General features: G+C 40.1%; 2 protein-coding genes and 1 pseudogene across 2 annotated transcripts; 2 read left to right on the top strand and 1 right to left on the bottom strand.

The window, feature by feature from the left end:
- Positions 1–4592: 4592 nt before the first annotated feature.
- Positions 4593–7855, top strand: LOC121516123 (endonuclease domain-containing 1 protein-like). The gene is made up of 3 exons (XM_041797227.1): positions 4593–4646; positions 4895–5206; positions 7250–7855. Exons 1-3 carry the CDS (start codon positions 4593–4595, stop codon positions 7853–7855), a joined length of 972 nt encoding a protein of 323 aa, XP_041653161.1.
- Positions 7856–9891: 2036 nt separating this feature from the next.
- LOC121516720 lies at positions 9892–16573 on the bottom strand (annotated as a pseudogene).
- A 2281-nt stretch (positions 16574–18854) lies between these two features.
- On the top strand, positions 18855–21228 carry mif (macrophage migration inhibitory factor). The gene is made up of 3 exons (XM_041796963.1): positions 18855–19067; positions 20612–20784; positions 20957–21228. Exons 1-3 carry the CDS (start codon positions 18960–18962, stop codon positions 21021–21023), a joined length of 348 nt encoding a protein of 115 aa, XP_041652897.1. The 5' UTR covers positions 18855–18959; the 3' UTR covers positions 21024–21228.
- The last annotated feature ends 90 nt before the right edge of the window (positions 21229–21318 follow it).

Genomic DNA, 21318 nt, shown 5'->3' with positions numbered 1-21318 from the left:
ACAATTTGGTAGATCACCGTTCAGTATAAAGGTATGAAATAAATAATATATTTGTAGCAGGAGACTAAATTTAGAAGTTGAACCTGCTGAGTTAAATCTGACACACCAAATGACAGCGCCATTGCATGGATATATTTCACATTTATCTGGAGAACCTCTTATAGAATGTGTTTGGGAGGGGCAGGACTTTTCAAAAAATCTTGGAAGCTGACTGGATGAACATTCTTTCACATTCATTACAGGCCAATCAGAGGGACAACACAAAATAAGCTGGTGGGCAGGCACAGCTATCAGCTCAGCAGGCAAGCTACTTGAATGATGGAGATAGCTAGTGGAAAAACCTCAAAGACTGGTCAGGGAGAAGTGCTAAAATAGCTTTCTATGTGGCTCTTTGCTCCTCTTTCAATAAAGAAATGCTGTCCAGATTTGACAAAACTGCTGCTGTAGCTACATCCGTGCCCACCATAATTATCACAAAGTCATGCCAAAGCAGGTCAGGAGAAGAATGAAAACATCTTTCAAGCTTCCAGGGTGGTTCTTTGCTTTTTTTAAAAAATGTGGTGCAGTCCCGATAAACCCACTGTACTATAGCTACATCTAAGCTAATTGCTACATGGATGGCAGCTATTGCTAACAGCTTCCATTACAAGTAAACCCCGCCAGTAGCAACCGCCTTTTACCCTGGGATGGGCTGACCGGTCTGGGCCATTCTCAGACCAGGCACAAACATTTCAGATTGAAACCTTGTGAGATATCTGGCCGATGATAAGCGTGAAATCTGGTCAGTCAATCTGCTTTGCAGGGTTTGAGTCAAGATGCTCTTCCAAGAGGTGATTTGTTAGCTAATTAGGTATTTCTGTTTCAGATTTGGGTATGTCCTGTAGTTCTCTTGCTTTGTTACCTAAAAGCAATGCTTAATAGTTTGTTCACTTTTCATGTTTGCTTTCACCTAGATGGAGATGGGCCTCCTACTGGTCTTTGCCTGGGGCCTCCAAATTTCTTAAACTGCCCCTGTGATCAACTTTTCTCTGTTATTGAGAAACACAATGAAGAACCCCTGAAATGTCACCAGTGAGATAAGGAATGCAATGATATTAACAAGGCTAAATGTTTTGATGTGGAGGAAGTATCGCATTACTCTCTTTAATAAAGGTTTGCTCAGGAAAACTTAAAGATGTCTGTTGGCGCTCCTGTTGTGTTGATAACTCAGAAAATGAAAAAAAGTACCATTTTGTTAAACAGAGACAGTCACAGATTCACCAAGATTTCACTAAGTAAGGGGAAAAATGTGGGAGAAAATTAGAGGAGCTTTTAGCCTACGGAGCTGAAAGGGCTCATAAATGTTCTTTAAAGTGCAGCAGTAGTGCACAAAATAAATAGGGGTCTGTCAAAGAGTGCTCTGTATGAGTTATAACACCAGCCATCAGAGTCTGAGTCAGTAACAGAAATGCGGAAGAAGAAAGGAAACTAGCTGTTGCAGAGTTAACTGCATTTCCTTTTTGGCCCTCTTATGCTTGCTGTAATTGCTGGAGAGGTTTGGTATTGTATTTAACTTTTTATTTTTATTTTTTTAAATCAAAAAATAACATGTAGTGACTGGTGATAATTAATGTAGCCAAGGGAAATGATTCAGTCTCTCTCTCCACCCAAATTGGATAAGCCTACTGTCACTAAGTAAGTCTCTGTGGAAACTTTAGAGTTAATCCCCAGGTTACCACGCATCACCACTGACGATAAATCATTATTACTCACAGTCCAAACAGTTTCACTGACCTGAATATGACTCATTTCTTTGTCCTGGAGAGTGACATGTCTATAGATACTCACTAGATGGCCATAATGAACAGCCTCTGACTGCAGTTATTTCTGTTTTAGGTTGTCAGTATATACAGTGCTTATTTATTAGACCGGCTGTCATATTTGTCTCAGAGACCATCCAGCATCATGAAGTGCTTTAATGCGGACTCTTTCATTTTCAGTCAGCTCTCCACGTTTTACCATTTTGAACAGGAATGAGGGATTTCAAACTGAATTCACCTTTTTATACCCAAATTTGAGCCGGCTCACTGGGTTTCTCTGAGAAGTCAGAAATTAATCAAGCACAACATTCAACCACTAAAACTCAATTTTCTGTTCAGGAATGCAAGTAAATAAATATAATTTGACATATTATTCAAGAAATAATAATGTGCTTTACTATTTTTTCAGTTTTTTTTGTAAATCAGTACATTTGAAAATTCATGGATAACAATAATAGTTATATTTTAGCATTAAAAATATCATTTGGGTTAAAGAGCTTCTACATATTGGTGTATTAACCATTGCAGAAACATAAAAAAATGATTTTGGTAATTACCAAGGCTGTTAATTTAGGGCAGCTGTGGCATAAACATTGCTTTGGGTGGTGGTCTAATAAAATTTGTTAAGCACTGTATATATGCTTCTTTTGATTTTCAAAAAAAAAAATCCTGGAAAAAGTTTGTGGATGGATGACCAGAGATTTTAAAAAGTCTTTATAAAGATGCATAAATGACATAACACTAGACCTCATTAATTTTATTTAGAAAAAAAAAGACAACATTCATGTCATGAAATTCTTTCATTAAATTTTTTTTTTTTTTTGGTCTGTGTGTGTGTGGGTGTGTGTGTGTGGGTGTGTGTGGGTGTGTGAGGGGGTGTGTGTGTGTGTGTGTGTGAGGGGGCTGGGCAGCAACCTACCAGATGAGACCCACCAATCCAAAGTCCCCTCCTGGCTGGTGTCACTCCAGTTTCCACATACTGACATTCTTCATCCAATGCAAAAAATACTAACATTGGTGTAGTGGAACCTGCAAAAGTAGGTGTACTCTAAATCAGTTGATTTAAAACAAAAAGAGTTGAAGGCACATCTAACATCAAGACAAAATCTCAAAGCACACCATGATTATATCCAAACAGGCCCTAATATGTTTCTTAGTGTTTTTAGTTGATGTACAGTAATAATGCATGGTTGTACAAATTCCAGCAGCACACCTAGACTTGCTTCAAGCCATACCGTCTTGATTTTTAGGAACTACAGCTCTAAATCTATGCCAACCATTTCATTCGTGTCACATCCAGCAAAGGATGTGTTACCCACTGCTCTTGCCTATATGGTACATCTAAAAAACAAGTGTTTTGTATTTGAATAGTGACCACCAATTTATGCTGATTGACTTCAAGAGGTTAGAATCGCTGTGAGATTATGATGAGGGAAGATAGCTGATAGAAAGTAGTGCTGCCAGCTCCATTCACATTGATAGCTAGCCCAGAGAACTGCAAGTAAAATGCACCCTACCCTGCCTCTGATTGGCTTACCCTGATGTAACTTACCAACCAAGGCAATAGCAAGTACTAACTAATTAGCAGCAGAATACAGGTCATTAATTTTCAGTGTTTGGAAATGCAGCATACTACTGATTATGAGTACCAGAGGGGATTGAGAAGTGGGTATGCTCTATGGCAGTGGTTCTCGAGTGGTGGGTTGGAACCCTAACTTGGGTTGTGAAGCTGTTTTCAGTGGGTTGCAAATGTGTGGCAGAAATTAAAGAAAGTGGGAACAAATCTATGATGCATGAAGAAGTAAGCAGCTACACATCCATGCATTTATTTGACAAGAAGCAAATTTAGGTTGTTCTCCCAAGATTTCTTCTTATTTATCTCTTTTTCTCATATGTAAAAGCTGGTTTTCCCAAGACAACATGGTAATTCCTCAAGAAATGACCAAAAAGGCTCACTTTTACAGGAAAATGTAGTAAAATAAATGTATACATCTTTGTCCTCCCATGCCGTCTGTAATGATTGGGTTTTTAAAACCCACCTGTTTCCTTGTTAAATCATGTAAATTCTTCTAAGGTCAACCCTATAAACTTTTCATTCATTAGATTTGCACAGTTGAAACATTTTAAAACATTTGGGTCATAATTCTCAACAAGATGGTTCAGAGCCCCTGCTCTAAGGAGACTGAAAAATAAGTGCATTTACTAAATACTGACTTCAAAGGGCTGGATATGTATGCAGTCACTCGTTTAACATTTCATATTTTCATTTAACTGGCGTTACTTTTTAGAAATCAGTTTTAATGTTGATTCTAAATAGTTTTTTTTATTTTGGTCAAAAAAGGCAACCTATATTGACCATGATTTTTTAATAAAACCAATAAGGAAAGGAAAGGAGTGGAGAGACTGAAAAGGGGGAATTTCCTCGCCTAATGATCAAAAAAATTGGTATAAAAAATATAAACTATTAGGCATTTTTGACCTGGGTAATATTTTCAGATCCACAATGATGGAAATTTTGATGACAGAGGAAACTAAAGATCAGACAGAAACTGGAGACAAGAAAAGAAAGCAGAGAGAGATTGTGTTCATGTGCAACCCATCAGAGGTCTATCATCGTTACGGCCATAAAAAAACAGCCAGCATCTAAATAACAACAACTTCTACAGAAGTCTGGAACCAGAGACTGCAGCATCAGTTCCTGTTGTTTTAAACACCTTTTTATGGTGTCTTTAACCAAATAAGGTCTGAGTGTTATAAGTGTTATGAGTCAGAAACATTAAATACTAGTATAGTATGGAAGAGATTCAGTACACCAGAGAGATAACCAACTATGATGCCTATATTCTTGTCAGGAGTTTAAAATCTTTGTGTTCTCTGTAAGTTCTGGCTTGCAGATTCAGACTTATCTAAAAAAGGGTATTACGAGCCTGTTTCCCAGAAGGCCGCCTGATTGCTGGTCAGCAGGGGAAGTTTGAGATGAAACAGGGGCAGGGGGTGGGTCCAAGCTGTCACCCACAGGTTTCCTCCTGTCTGGGTATGTATGAGGAACTTGAGAGATAGCCTCCTATACCCCAGATGCTGAATAGTCATTAAAGGTTTTACTGTCTCAAAGCAAGATGCAGCAACCCCCCATGGGAGCTCTGCTTCTCCTCCTGCCCTGGTTTGGTGGACTTGTGCTGGGAGAGCTCAGCGAGGACTTCTCCCAGTGCCTGGATTTCTTCTATAAAAGATCTCCACCACAGGGCATTACTGCAGCAGGATACCAGCCAATATGCCAGCGCTACAAAAACCAGTACCACTTTGCCAGCCTGTATCATCGTCAGCATCGGACACCTCTGTACTCCGCATATGTGCTCCATCCTGCTGAGGGTAAACGGCCCAATTCCACCTGGATGTATGAACCTCAGGTAGGCGGCATTCAAAGGTGTGCTTACCTTCCTTGTTATGTGATGCATTTTGTAATGCAGTTTAATTTTAGCTTCTTGAGTCAAATCATTTCAATATCAACAAAAACTGAACTTCACGAGAGGACTAATTCACTGAAAAATGGGAATGCTGAATAAACTTGAGAAAACACTTTAAGTGGTAAAATTCAAGTTTTCCCAACTAAACTAACAAGCCGTGTTAACGCAGTTCCCTTCAATCAAATTTATTTGTTGATTTCTTTCAGATTAAAAAAGTTGTTTGAAGAAACTTAAATTTAATGCAAGTCAACCTAAAGTTCACAGTACTTCCCACTCAGTTATTTACTTTACTATAAACTGTAAAACCAAACAAGCCAAAAATACTCAAAAAATCAAGTTTTGAAGTTGTGGAAATAGATTTTTTCAGTAATCCCTGATGAGTCAATAACACTCAAAACATTAGAGGCAACAGATTACAAATTTTAAGTAACTGTTTTTTTCTGTTTAGTAGTAGGTTTCTGTTTTGTAGCAGGTACTTAACCATTTTAAAATAATATCATCTCAATTTTACTTGTACATTTATGTTGTATGTTAACGTTTTATGTTAAAGTACTCTGTGGAAAACTTTCCTACACTTAAAAATTCAGTTTAAATTCAAGTCAAAACAATACGTTTAGTTACTTTTTGTAAAGTTACATGTTCATCATTCGTTGCAATCTTTCCTTACTCCTGTCACATTCTTTATTCTTGAGCCTCTTTTCCACTTAAAGTGGGCCAACTCACGCGATTACAAGTGTCAGTAACTGAAAGACTGAAAGGTGCATGCTGAACCAGGAAGTCCTTTTCTATTATGTTCAGAGTACCATCAGTTGTGTGTTGTTTTTGCTCCCCACAGCTGGGACATCTCAAACTGAGTCTGTAACTTCGCTCATGGTGCAAAAGTGTCTAATGCCCAAAGGCATTCTGCAGAACTCTACAGATTAGGGGATGATTGTCAAATGATTTGAGCACAATTACAAAACATACCCCCAGGGACTGGGTACTGTTCATTTAAAACAAACAAAATCTCAGATGTCAATAACTCAGAAAAATAGAGATGAATTAACTACTTTTGATCTTTAAGTAAACACAACTTCTTTAGCAACTTTCAACTGTTCAAGACTGAAAGGTGCATTTGATCCAGAAAGTTCACTTCCAAAAAGTTCAGTACATCTTCCATTCAACATTTAAGTTGGCCCCCATTGTCCGAACTTCTCTAACTGAGTCAGTGACTTCACCTTACATCACCTTTTGTTCTAACTACACTCCTTTGGTGTCTCCTGGGGACTGAAGGCACCAAATTTTGAAGTATCAAAAAGTGGAATTTTTTCCAAATTTTGCTTTACGTACATCTAAAGTTACTCAACAGTGAGGGGTTTTCCGTTGTTGTATTTTGCTCTTTAAAAAGCACCACACATTTGTAACATGTTCCAAACCGGAGTATGGGACCAGAGCGATGGGACTGAAGCAAGAAAATACTAAGAAGGCTGTAGAAAAAAAACGACAAAAGTCGTGTACTGACATGTTTATGGTCGCCATGGTTTGCGTTATTTCTCGGTAGCTGTGCACGTACACCTTGGTCACAGCAACGTCACGTTTTTGTTGCTCCGATTGGCCCATAGAGATGTGACGGACAGAACATTCATCCAATCACACTCAAGTTTTTTCAAAGGCTCTGCCCTTTCCCAAACACTTAGTATTGAAGGTTTTCCAGATAGATGTGTGAAACAAATCCATCTGGCATGTCAGGTTACTCCTACCCCATATTTTGGGGGAAAATATTGCAAGCATCAAATTAAAAAACAATAAAGTTTATCAATTTAAACACGGACTGTCTTGTCTTTGTGCTGTATTTAGTTGCATATAGGTTGAAAAGGGTTTGCATATTACTGTGTTCTGTTTTTAATCCCATTGAACACAGCATCCCAACTATTTTGGAATTAGGGTTTGTATTTATAGCGTCTGACCACTGATATACCCTTCTCTCTCTCTCTCTCTGTTGTGAAGTTGGCATTCTCTCATGCCAGCCCAGAGATGACAGTCTTCCACTTCCCTGTTGACCAGAATGTGGTTGAGAGCCAGGCGGTGCTTCAGGACTACAGGAATTCAAACTTCACAAAAGGCCATCTCAATCCCAGCATGCACCAGAAGACCAAACAAAACCGTGAGGCTACATTCACTCTGACTAACATTGTCCCTCAGCGAGCAGGCTCCAACTCTGGCCCTTGGAACCGTTTGGAGACTGAGGTATTGAAGAAGTACAAGGCCTTCTGCAATGGTTCGATGTATGTGATCACCGGAGGCCTGCCATATGAGTCTGAACCCCGCTGGATCAATAACAGGGTGTCTGTTCCTGAGTACATGTGGTCTGCATACTGCTGCCCATCCTACAGTGCTCTTCTTTCTGAGTCTATGAGGATGTTTTTCCCTACGTACGCCGCAGTGGGAAGAAACGACATAAACAGTTCAGAGGAGATAGTTCCAATTAACATCAATTCCAAAGCGTCGTTCAGGGGCTATGATGTGAGGCGGATGTCTTTAGAGGCTCTGGAAGACATCCTGAGAATGAGGCTGGCTATGCCTGTCAGTCTATTTGATGGACAGTGTAAGTAGAAAAAGTGAAAGACAGATTTGTTAGGATCATCTGCTACAGGTGTGCATGTTATCCATGAAATATTTCTGTCCATGATTCTACAAATAAAGCTACAACAAAATATGGGTAGAAACTCTGATGTGAAATGGCAAGCTATCAATAATTTCAGGGATAAATAATAATAAATGAGTGTAAAATTTTTAATGCACAATTATAATCAGTTTTTATTAGGGCTGTAAAATAATTACTATTTTTTTTAATTGTAGTTAATCTCAGAATTTCTGTTTATTGCATCCTTTTCAGTGCATTTCAAAATTCCACCATTTTTATTTTAAAATAGTTTTCTTTGTCATTTTAAATTAATTGTTTCATACAGAGCTGCTTTAGGTAGATTGCACATAATGAAATAAACTTAACCTTGGAAAAAGGAAGTTGCTATGGATCTCAAAGGAAAAAAGGGAACTTCAAAAAGGTTAACATTTGATAACACAAGGTGCAAATGACTTTTGACTTGTCCACAGAGCTGTCTGTTAGGGTCTTCTTTAAAAAAATGAAATGAGACATTAAGGAGCAGTGGAGGCCTTATTTTACATCACTGTGGCTGTAGGGAGACGCTGCTGTGGCTTAACCACAGTGTGATGAAGGGAAAACAAAGCATGAGATTAAACACACTTTCATCAAATTAATAGAATAATGGTGGATATGAGTTAATTGAGATTAATGGAATTAATCTTGACAGCTCTATTTTTTATGATTTTATATAAAATGATTGCAGGCGTGATTTGTGTGCAAACAATGCTAGAATAACTGTCCTAATGCCTATTGAATGTTTGAAGTTATTTTGACCTTCTTTCACTTGCTTTATTGTACTATTTTAATTCACTGATGTAATTAGACTGTTGTATACACATTTGTCTCTTTGCAACAGGTACCACAAAAGTTAAAGTTACATTTGACATTTAATATCAAAGTCATGTCTGAGTTTATTTGACTTTAAAACAACAGATAAATAAATAGACAAGTTGTATGATTAAATCAACTATTTACAGCTTATGTCTTTTTTATGAAAAAGACATAAGCTGTAAAGGACATTTTTTGGTATTTAGCAGAGTGTACAGTGCTGTCAAAAGGTTTTACTATTTACTTTATTCAGTTTTGTTATGTTGCAGCCTGATGCTACAGATGAAAAAACCCCAAAACATTCTCACTGATCTATACTCAGTGCCCTGTCACCACAAAGCAAAAACTTAAGTTTCACATTGACTTAAGTATTCAGACCCTTGGCAACAACACTTGAAATTTAGCTCATTTCTATTTCTTGATTGGAGTCCACCTGTGGTAAATTAAATTGATTGGACGTGATTTGGAAAGGCACAGACTTCTCTATCGAAGGCCTTGCAGATGATCACGCATATCAGAGCGAAAACCAAGCCACGAGGTCAAATGAACTACCTGCTGAGTTCAGAGACAGAATTGTTGCAAGGCACAGATCTGGGGGAGGCTACAAAAAAAGAGTCTGCAGTACCGAAGGTTCCCAAGAGCACAGTGGCCTCCATAATTCTCAAACAGAAAAAGTTTAGCACAACCAGGACTCTTCCAAGAGCCGGTCACCTGGGCAATCCGGGAAGAAGGGTCTGAATAAGAGAGACGATCAAGAACCTGATGGTCACTTTGAGATCCAGAGATCATGTGCCCTCTTTCGATGCGGGCTTAATAGCAGTGTGGCTCTCCTCAGTGCAAAACACTTTGGCTTTCTCTTTGCCACTCCCCCATAAAGCTTTGCCTGGTGAAGAACCCGGGCAACAGTTGTTGCAGAGTCATTATGTGTCTTGGTGACCCGTCCCACTAGTCACGATGTTTGTGAGGAGGCCTGATCTACGTGATGTGAGGTGGATGTATATTCACAACCTTGTGGCATAATTACTGAAAAACTGCCTTACCAAGATGATTTTGTCAGGATGGTTGAAAATAATAATTTTTGATCATGCAAATAAATCCCTCTCATCAATGTTATAATGCAACACAATAACAAAACTTATTATACAAAGCCATCATATGAATTTAAATATTTATTTATTATATGACCAAAACACAGACATACAAAATACCAAGCTGTCAATTATATTGTCAGGGAAAAACAAGGACATTGGCTTAAGCATGAATATGTTACTGATAAAAAGAGAAAAATGTACAATTCATTGATAGTAATAAATAAGTAAAAGCTCTGTACATACAAATGAGAACACTTCAGATAAAAATGGCTGAACATCAGTGATTGATTTTAGTTCACCTCTTACAGTGAAATATGCCATATAACTGACTTCCAGTAAAACTTTGGACATTTTCCTTCTTCATTTATCATAAATGCATGTAAAAAAGGTCAAATCCAAATCACTGAGAATAAAATGAGCTTCTACCAATAACATTCATTATCTAAGCTCTAAAACATTCAATGAAACACTTGCTTTTTGTTTCCAGTTTAGTCACAGATTTGTAGGCAAGGATCTAAAAACAGCGGTGGTTTTTAAGTTGCTCCACATCACTGAAGCCGCTCCCACAGTTGGAGCACTGTAGTGTGGGCTTTTCACTGTTGTGTATTAGCTGGTGTCTCTTCAAGTACTCCACCCGACTGAACCGCTTTCCGCACGCTTCACAACCGTATGGACGCTCACCCGTGTGGATCCGCTGGTGCCGCTCCAAGTTGCCCAGTCGGCTAAAGCTGCGTCCACACTGAGGGCATCTGTGCGGCCTCTCGCCTGTGTGCACCAGATGATGGCGTTCCAGTGAGCGTGAATGTGTAAAGCGCTTCCCGCAGATCTCACAGCAGTGTGGACGCTCTGCAGCACAGGCACACTCGTGGTTCTTTAGCGCCCAGGCGTGGCTGAACTTGTTTCCACAGTGAGCACAGGGGAAGAGACCATCTTCATCTCCACTGCTCTGCATTTTAGAGCCTCCTAGTGGACAGGGGTGCTCCTCCAGCTCAGCCTCAGATGTGAAGCCTCCTCCACACTGTGGGCAGAACTGAAGAAGGTCCCCTCCACCCTCCTCTTCCCCTCCACTCTCTGCAACGCTCCCTGGAGCAGAGAGGTGAGGCGGGTGCTCTGACTCCCCCAGCTCCATCACCTCATCTCCTTTCATGACCGCAGCCAAGTCCTCCTCTCTAGGCTTCTTCGACCAGCCTGACCTTAAATCCGCTCCAGCCCTCACACTGTCCTTCAACCTGCCCTGTCCCACCTGCTCCTCCCTCTGTAGGGTGGGCGGCTGAGGCTCCAGCTCTCCATCCTGCTCCATTCCATCTAGACCGATGTATTTAGGAGCCTGGCTGATCTCTCTGCCAGGTACTCCATCTGGTTCAGGACTGACAGGCTGGGAAGTTTTCATGGTGGCCTGCTCACGACCTCTCTCGGCCCTCAATGCAGACTCCAGGCCCCTTAGTTCGTCCATGGTCATTCCCCCTTCTGATGGCTCTGCTGAGCCCACCTCCCAGTCCTCCTCATCTCTGTCACTTGGATGAAGGGTTGGGGGACGATCTGACAGGTCACCTGAGCAGAGAGGAGATAAGTAGGAGAAAGAGATGGGGCATTAGCAACCATTTCCACTTTCCTTTAAACTCTTAGTATCTGACTAACTTCCTCTCCCTCAACCTGTCTGTCCTGGACTAATTACCTTCACTCTGGGCTCTGGAGACACTGCGGTGGTTCTTGTTGGGTGGTTCCATCTTCAAAGCCTCCTTGATTAGCCGGAGAGAGGCAGGCTGATATCCTTCCGTTTGAAACTGTATTAAGCAGAGCAGAAAGGTAAGTCAGTCACACATTACAAGACAATTGTGCCAATGATTGGCACAATTGACTCCCCCTTCAGACCAAGCTCACCACAGAAAAATGGTTTAAAAGATTATCTTTACAGGTTTTTATGTGGTGTGTGATTTGTTAAGAGTAACTTTTCCATCTCTCCAACCAGCTCAGAGGAATCTGTCAGTGTGTGCTGTGTTAGTCACATCGTTTTAAAACTCACACTATAAGGACAAAATGATTAAATATGTCATTGGTTCAGTGACAATACATAAATATTTTTATGTCTGTACCTATAATTTCCTTTAAAAAAAAATTAAGGCATTTAATTTTTTTTCTATGAAACCTACTTTGTTTGAAAAAAAAATCTGTATATTAGAATAATATATTTACTTTTATATTTTGGCATCTCAAGCCCTGAAAATGTCAGGTGGTGTGACCATCCAAGCACATGAGCAGATTATTGACGCTGTTAAAAATAGCATTTTAATTGTGAGAAATTCCAATTAGAATACTGTGGCATAATGATAAGGTTCAAATCTTTTAAAAAAATCATATGTTATTAAAATGTATCAATGTAAAGCTGGTAGGTACATCCAAAACCTTTGTCCTAGAATTTGTAAGTTCTTGAAAGTCATGGTGGCACAAGAGTAATCATGGAAAAATGATTTTGAAATTGAGACGTTAAAACAGACTGCAGCAAAATTTATCATCCACTTATATCCAGCTGACACCGCCTAGAGAGTGAAACGGTTTGTAGACCCTTTAAAAGTAAAGAACAAAAAAAACATGTCTTTTCAGTTTGAGGTGGACGGGTACACTTTCAATGTCAGGTGGTACAACCAATGTAAAAATGCTTAAAATTTATTTTACCTTGCAACTCTTGATTTTGTCTTAAAAACATATGTGTCCACTTTCTAACAAGAACAAAAATAGCAGTATGTGTCTGAGTATTTTCCTGCTCAATAGTAATCAGTCATAAATGCCAGGTGGTCCAACCAGTGTTTCAGGGAGTGAAACTGCAACAAGTGTTGCTTTTCACAATAAAAAATAATATTTAATACTCTAAAAACATTTCCCTTATTTCTAAATAGTTAAATGAGGTATCAAATATATTTTTTTGATTAATCAGTTTTGCTTAGTTGAGCAGTTATATTTTCAACCAAAGTAGAACAGGTAAAATGTTATTTTACCATTAAACTCTTGATTTATTTTGAAAATATACGTGTCCACTTTCCAACAAGCATAAAAGCAACAACCTATGTCTTCGTATTTTTCTGTTTTATTTACAGTTAGTTGCAATCGTCACGTGGTGCAACTGCAAATTAATGAAGCCTTATATGTCCGTGACCCCATTACATGGCAGCATGTATGTGGTCTTTCACATTTAAAAAATGGCTTATGTTTTTTTTTTAAATATTTTTGTGTGCCAGGCTTAACAGGACAAACCATTAAACAGGTAAATTATACATTTTTTTAAAAAAACATACAATTAACTCTTCATCAACATCACAGCCATATGAGACGACCACAGGCTGGAAGTAAAGGGTGCATGTATCCCCTGTGATCTTGCTTAGTAGTTTGTTGACTGCTATTTTAACTTTCCTCTGTCTCTATCTTACTTCAGTGCCAGAACCTTATTTACAGGCAGGGTGGAGTTGCATTGTAACCCTTCTATCCTGCTTGACAGGTTGCCATGGTAGTAACTTGTCAATCACAGGTAGCCACGCCTTAAAGCACACCCTGCCCTCCAAACATTTTTAGTCAATGCACCATTATTTATGAAACAAAAATCATGTTACAGTGAGAAAGGCTTAGGAGAAAAAAAACAACAAAGACGTGGGTTCATTCATACATGTAATAACACTTACTGTTGTTAAGAGTACATATGCCCCCTACTGGCCATTACAAAGACAGCAGGTCCAAGGCACTTGTTTTTTGCTTTAATTCACATATACCATCTAATTCAGTTTCTCAACTGGTGGGTCGCAAAGCTCTTTTTAGTGGGTCAAGAATGTGTGCCAGGAAAAACAAAAGTGACAAAAACTCTATCTACGGAAGCCCTAAATGGACATACAGTAATTTCATACATGTATTATTTTTTATTAATTTTTCCTGTGATTACGAGATTTCAACCAATTTCTCTCCCTTTTGTTGGGAAATAAAACTGGTTTACCCACAATAACAAGAAAATTCTTGGAGAGATTACAAAACTTTCAAGATATCTTGGGAAAACTGAGTAAAATAGGAAGTATTCATGCAAATCTTTCTGCAATGATGTGCCTTTCTAACATGTTTGTTTTGTCCTGTCATTTGGTTAAATAAGTTTTCTATTTAGGGTCAAAACATTGACATTTTTTGGAGTGCTCTTTTGTCTTCATGATGTAATGGTAGCCAGGAATACTATTTAACCAGTGACTACTGATTAATCAACATTCATGAAATGAACATAAAATAAATAATGATTTTATTTTCATTTGGGTTATGATTTCTCTTAAGGAGGAGGTGGTGGGTCCTGATGCCTGACCAGTTGAGAACCACTGGTCTAATTAACCTTGCAAAGCAGATGGATCCTCCTGTTTCCGTGTTTCTCACTGGCGAATCCATCACACAAAGCTCCTGTCTGAACCGATTTGGCCTGGTTAGAAAGTGACAGGACCAATCAACAATGAGGGGCAGTGCTTTCGGGGCCGGCGGAGTTGTGACATAAGCAACCAGCAACAAGAGGCCGGTGCAATTATGGAGGAAGACATTAACGTGGATGCTGCTAAAGCACCAGTTTTATCAGAACTTGACGAAATTACTTCGTTAAAAGCAGAACAGAAAACAGCATTGAGTTATTTTCTTTTCTAAAATGACATAAGTCGTGACCTGACATGTCTACAGTCACCATGGTTTGAGTAATGCAGTTCTGTATTGTGTTTACTCCCTCGGTAGCTGCGCACACGCACCTCTGTAAGGGCTACGATGTCACGTTTTGTAGCTCTGATTGGCCCATAAAGATGTGACAGACAGAGCGTTCATCCAATCACCCTCTGAGTTTTTTTTTTTTTTTCAAAGGCTCTGTCCTTTCCCAAATGATCTCTATCAGAGGTTTTGGTTCTGGTGTGTCAAGTTACCATCTAATGTTCTAGCCCTGATAATTTATATGCTGTGCAGCTAGTTGTGTTTGTATTTCAGACATCTTAAAGTATTTGAAATTACTTGACAGAGGGGACAATAAAACTGCATGCTTTGCATATTCAAACACAGCAGTGAAGTACAAATTTTATCTGTGCCTTGGCTTTCATTATATGATAGAATAACATCATCATTTTCTTAAGTAGATGTAAAACTACTGCTCTATAAGTCTACTTTTTTAGAAGTTTACTAAAACCCTAGGAGCCCATGATCACTCTACAAATAATTCTGCAGAAATACATTAGGATAAAATGCATATGGTTATGATTATATTGTTCAGCATTTGACTTGATTTTGGCTCACTTACACATCATTTCATGTTTAATTTGCTCTGTTATGGAATCCCTCACAGTCTCGGAATGTAAAAATGCCATATTATTCTCTGTATGCTCAAGTACAAAGGTTATTTTAAACTTGGGCTTTGGTTAGTGGACAAAAAATGCCTATAGATACATGCGCATCTGTGTAAAACATTCATTTTCAAATTTATACGTGTAATTTTACTAACTTTATGTGTAAAGTTTACAACATTTTCTAATTTTTTAACTCTTGAAATGACAACTTTGTCATATGTTGCAAATGTTTTTTTTAAGTATTCTTCTAGATAACATTATTTTTCATTTAATTTTTTTTTGTATTTTTGGAGGTCCTGCATCTAATACAGTAAGCCAAAGTGAAATGATTTGTTTTCTTTTCATAAAGTTCAGGTTGTGATTAAAAAAATGATACCAAACATGAGCGTGGTTAACATTTTTCCGAGCAGTTTATATTGTAAAGAAAAAAATATTTTAAAAAATGAAAAAATTGCATGTAGACTTCTAAGGGTTAAAGTACTTAGTAGCTACTGTGGAGTTATACAGTAAAATATGACCTTTCCTTAATGTGTATGGAATATGGGTTTCCAACCAGGTTATAAAAAAGTGAAATGCAACAGGATGTGATGTTGAATCATTCTATTGCAACGGTGCAGTCAAAGCCATTTTCATGTTGTTGACAAAATGCTAGATCCTCCCCATCTTGACTTGTAGTTGTTTTTTACTCAGTAGTTTGTTTTTTTATATGTAATGGAGTATGATACTTCACCTGAAATATACTTAAGTCATTTGAGTACATGTTTATAGTTACTATCCACTTCTGACTATATCGAACCAGCATCTATATAGAGTGGTGCAAAATAACTGAGTAGACTTAAGACAGAAATACTATCGGTGAAAGGGGGAAGCTGTTTGAAAAAGCTTTTCACTTTACCAGTAGCATTTCTGCCTAAAGGCTTTCAGCACTTGAGGTGTGGAGTGCCCTACTCCATGGGCTCCTCTGGAAGCTAAATATCAAATCAATAGCTTTGCCTTTATCCCCTTCATCTCTGCAGTGATCTGATGGATGAAAAAACAAAAGCAAAACTCTCTCTGTCTCATCTATGTTTTTGTCTACATTATTTTTGTTTTTACATGAGGCTGCTGAGCTGTGCAGAGATGCTGTGCCACTTTTCTCCTCCTACTCCTCCTCCTCTGAGAAAGCTCATCTCCCTCACCTCCTCTTTGATGTTGGCCGTCTCCTCCCCCTCACCGCTGAGGCTGCCCTCCCCTTCCTCGTCCTCCACCATCCCTCCCTCATCCTCTTCATCCCCCGGGAACTGGATGAGGTACATCTCCCTGGCCTCCTTCCCCCTTCCTCCTGCTACCATCCCCACAGATCTTCCACTTCCTCCTCCTCCTCCTCCTCCTCCTCCACCCCCACCACCGTCAGCGCAGCCACCTCCTCCTTCCTCCCACACACCTCCAGGCCAGCCTTTGCTATAGGCTGCCGCTGGGCCCTTCTTTGGCTTGCCTCCTGTGGAGAAGAGTAGAAGAAGAAGGAAAGGTTTGAAAAGGAGGTGATTGGAGCAGCAAAGAGGAACAGGAGAAGAGAGGAGGTTGGTGAGAGGCAGTGAGCATGATGAACGAGTGAAAAGAGAGGGGGCGTAGAAGGACATGAGAGAGAAAAACACGTGAAAGGGAGAACAGTGAGAGAGGAAAAGAAGAGAGGAAGAAGCGGAGTTGCTGGGGTCACAGGGGAGGAAGAGGAGGAGGAGTGGGACGACAGGTTGATGGAGTGATGGGATGTTAGCAGGAGAGAGAGACAGAAACAGAGGAGAAGTGGAGGTGGTGAACAAGAGTGTAATTACGTTGGTGGTGGAGAGGAGCAGGAGAGGAGTGGAGTGGAGTGGAGGAAAGGAGGGGAGGGGGGAGTATGTGTGCAACGTGATGAAGGAGAGCACAGAGCAGGAGGAGGTGGGGGCAGGGAGAGAGGAAGGAGGCGAGGGCGTGAAAAAGAGAGGAGAGGGAGGGGTAGGAGGGAGAGTTGGAGTGACACAGACAGACAGAAGGAGAGAAGTGAAGGAGAGGAGGTGGGGGGAGGGAGAGGAGCAAGACAGGAAGGGAGGGAGGGAGAGAGTGCAGAAGCACAGAGGAGTGGGAGGGACAGAATGCAGCAGAGAGAGAGAGGAGAGGGGGAGGTGAAGGACAGAGGGAGCGAACATGAAGAGGAGGTGGAGGAGGAAGGGAGGAGGGTGAAGGGGGGAGAGGGAGGGAGGGAGGAAGAGATCAGCTCTAGCCAGATGGTTTCCAACAAAACAAGTGCGTCTTCACATAAGCCCTGACTACACAGCAAAAACCCTGTTCTTCACATAAAAACTAACAAGAATGATATATCCAAGATCATGTAGTGAGGTGCCATTTCAACATCAAAACAGTGTTACACGCTACACAAACTAAGGGCAGTGTAATCCACAAAAATGTCATCCTTAAAAACAAATACTTACGGGCCACCTCAACTTTTCGTTTGTACCGCACCCCAGCTCCATCTTCCGCTGCAGCCAGCCCGGCGTTCCGGCGGTTGGCCGCCCAGCCCAGCCCGTACTTGCGCTCGGTTCTCAGCTTGCTCTCAGTGAGTCTCAGCCGCAGTTTGAGAGCCTCGTTCTCCCTCCTGTTCAGGGACAGCTCCACCAGATAGTCGTTCACAGTCTCCTGAAAGAGTTTGGTTATCTCGCAGACCGATGCTCGGATCAAACTGTCCATGACGGCCGTCAGATGCGTCTCAAACGTGGACACCGATTCCTCCATCATCTTGGCCACAGGTTCTGACGGGACCTGATGATGGTTCAGTAACAGTTAACAAGCCAGCATTTCACTAAAATAAGTTTTCAATATCAAGTTTCACACTATATTATCGAAATCACAGCTGGAGCTACAACTTTTATTACCGATTCATCATTGTTAGTCACGATAATGATCTTTAACTAGTCGTTTATAGCCAGCCGTGAGAAAAATATCTGGAGGATCTCTGCGTGAAGTGTGACAGGGATCTGGTAACCCACATTATGGTTAGACCATCTCTGTAACCTTTAATTTGAAGCATATAATGCTGCCTTAATCAAAAAGCACAACAATAATGTCGTAGTTTAAACAAGGCATAAACAAGCTTCCTCAAGTAAGCTTATAAGTTACAACCTAATAACGTTTAAGTAGGAGAGCGGCTGTAACCCCTCCAAAGGCAGAAAGTGATCGTGCTAGTAGCAGCCTGGCTAATTTAGCTTTAAATACCCACCGTTTAATAGACGAAATAATGAAGAGTAACTCCAACGTGAAACGGCGACGAAATTTGATATTTCACGAGCCGTGGATAAGCCGGTTCGATGTTCAAAACAACGAAGACACGGCGACAAAGGAAAGCGCCATCCAACTTCTGCCCTCTCTCTCCCACACTGCCACTGTTTTCCTCTTCGCCTCCTTTAGCACTGCTTAATGATGCTTGAGACAACTGCGCATGCCCAGTACCATAATTATCCTACACTCAAGAGCAGCCGCACCCTGGGTTAAATCCTTATAAGCCTGAATGACTTTATTTCTCTACTAAGCTAGAAAGTGTTTTCGTTTATTGTTTTTATAAAGGGTAATAAAAAAGTAGATGATATTTCTACACGATTCGCGTTTTTTTCCTTTTCAACAAAAATAGTCCTCCAAGATTGATGGGGGCGCTGTAGTCAATGTTGCAAGATAGTTTCCCTCAGAGCACACTAAAAAGAGGAAGCAGTGTTTCACAGCTTCACTGTCCAAAGTCAGGAAGAGTAACGTCTGCATCTTGTGGAGGGAACAAACTCAGCAAAAGTGCCATCATGCCGATGCTCGTGGTGAACACCAACGTTGCCAAAGGCAATGTGCCCGAGGCTCTGCTGTCCGAGCTCTCCGCAGATCTTGCACAAGCCATTGGCAAACCCGAACAGGTAGGCCAGGAGCGTCTATACGCTTAATGGGCTCTATGCACGCACTGCCTCCGCATTTGGCATTCGACCGCTCCCATACTTCCAGTCGGGAGAAGAGAATGAGGTATAATGGCTAAATCATTGCGGTTTACTCGCTGTTTGCGTGAGTTACCTGAGCTGACTGTCAATGACGAGTTAAATTTAGCTTAAGGTGCAACTGCAGCACGCAGCAACGATGTCCAGAAGTGCTTTTAACCTGTTTTTGAAACATAATTTTAGCATTTTTGGATGCCAAGCAATGATGGTGGAGTAAACACAAACAACAAAAAAAAAAAAAAAAAAAAAAAAAAAACAAACAACGAAACGGACAAATTTATGCTGCGTTCCAGGCAACCCGTAACTCGTGTTTTTTCCCACCTGTAACTGGTGAAAGTGCACTGGAACGGCAGTCGAACTCGTAACTTCCCACCAGTGAACTCGTACCAGATCGATGTACTCCGAGTTACGACTTGTGACGTCACATCACTGCCTAAACAATATGGCAGCGTTTCAAAATAACGACAAATACCGAAAAATATAAAGTATAAGCTTCTGTTACCTTATGCGCCGTTTCCCCTCCTCCGTTTAACTCAAATAAGCAAGTTGCAGGCCTCTTTGGTGATTGAAATGATTAAGCACAAATCTTATAATGTCTGCCATGTTGGTTTGTTTACATACCAGAATTCCTTGCGATCAAACCGAAGTCGTAATTTGCCTGGAACACTTTCAGGTCGGAACTCGGAGATTTCAACTGGGAAATTTCCGAGTTACGGGTTTCCTGGAACGCAGCATAAGGCAGTACAGGAGGGCTTAGATTCCGTTTTGGCCTAGCACTTATCGTTAGGCGTAAGTTGAGAACCGGTCTTATTTTCCACCGGAAATACGCCACCCCCCTGCCGTGCATAGAGCCCATATAGATTATGCTTTGTAATTAATTGTCAATTATTACCTCCCTCCGTAGGTCATCTTACCTAATGAACTTACGATTGATTTTCATTAAACTGCAACTAGAAAAATTACGATTGAACAGTTCCTCACTGAATGAATGCTATTGGCTGGAACTGCAAAAATACAAACATTGTATTGACCTTTCTTCGTTGATAGTCATCGCTGGTGTATGACTATTCAGAGGTTCACTGCTGAGTAAATGATCCACTAAGTTATAGATATTCATAATAATGGATTTTGTGATATTATCACACCTCATTATAAAAACCTATCTAACGTAGGTTTTAGTTTAGCAAAGTGTAGCTGCTATAAAGAAAACGTTATTTTTTGTCATTATGTTGTGGACATAAACATATTAGAGAATAAAAGCGTAATTAATTTACACGTGGTTAAAGAGAAGTGTGCTACCGTTATGCGGGATATTACGGTGTTAAACTCTCAAAGACATTTGTCTCAGGTATTTTTTGGTAACCTGTCAAAACTCTCTTTTATATGTCATTGCATTTGGAGAATTTGAATAAATTGCCACAAAAGGTGTTCTCTCCGACCTTTACTGTCTCTTGTTCTACTTAAACTAGTACATGACAGTGCACATCAACCCTGACCAAATGATGATGTTTGGAGGAAAGACAGACCCCTGTGCACTCTGCTCCCTCGACAGTATTGGCAAAATCAGTAGTGCAGCGAACAAACAATACACTGAAATTGTGTGTGGACTCCTCAGCAAACACCTGGGCATCTCTGCTGACAGGTATGTCATGCACACAACATGTAATCAGGACAGCTACTGCTTTTAATCTGATTAGAATTGGTTTCATGGTACCGGAAACACACAGACTCTGATTCCATTAATCTCACTCACATTACCTTGATCTCAGTTAAGTCTTATCTCATTAACTTCTTTTTCTTTGTGTCTTTTTCAGGATTTATATATTTTTCACTGATGTGCTTGCAGCTAATGTTGGCTGGAACAACTCTACCTTTGGCTGAGAGGGTGCCAGATTCAGCTTGTTGAAATAAAACAGCATTCCAAACTGTTACTATGAGGAGGAAAATGCTTTAATCTTAAATTAGGAAAGTCAAGCCATCTGGTAATGCAATGGCCAGTTTACTCTTTGACTTGACTAGGATCATTTTAGCTTTGCACTTGTCCTTGTTGACCTGAATGAAATAAACTAAGCACTGCTGATCATGAGATAATCTTTGTTTCCTTTGATTGTTTGACCTGGGAAAATATGCTACATTCTTTCCACTCTGATGAAAATTGCTATAATAAAAGCCTTAA

The sequence above is a fragment of the Cheilinus undulatus genome, linkage group 10 (assembly GCF_018320785.1).
Source record: "Cheilinus undulatus linkage group 10, ASM1832078v1, whole genome shotgun sequence".
Taxonomy (NCBI): Eukaryota; Metazoa; Chordata; class Actinopteri; order Labriformes; family Labridae; genus Cheilinus; species Cheilinus undulatus.
Note: the sequence above shows the minus strand (reverse complement) of the source record. Positions and strands in the feature narration are given on the sequence as shown.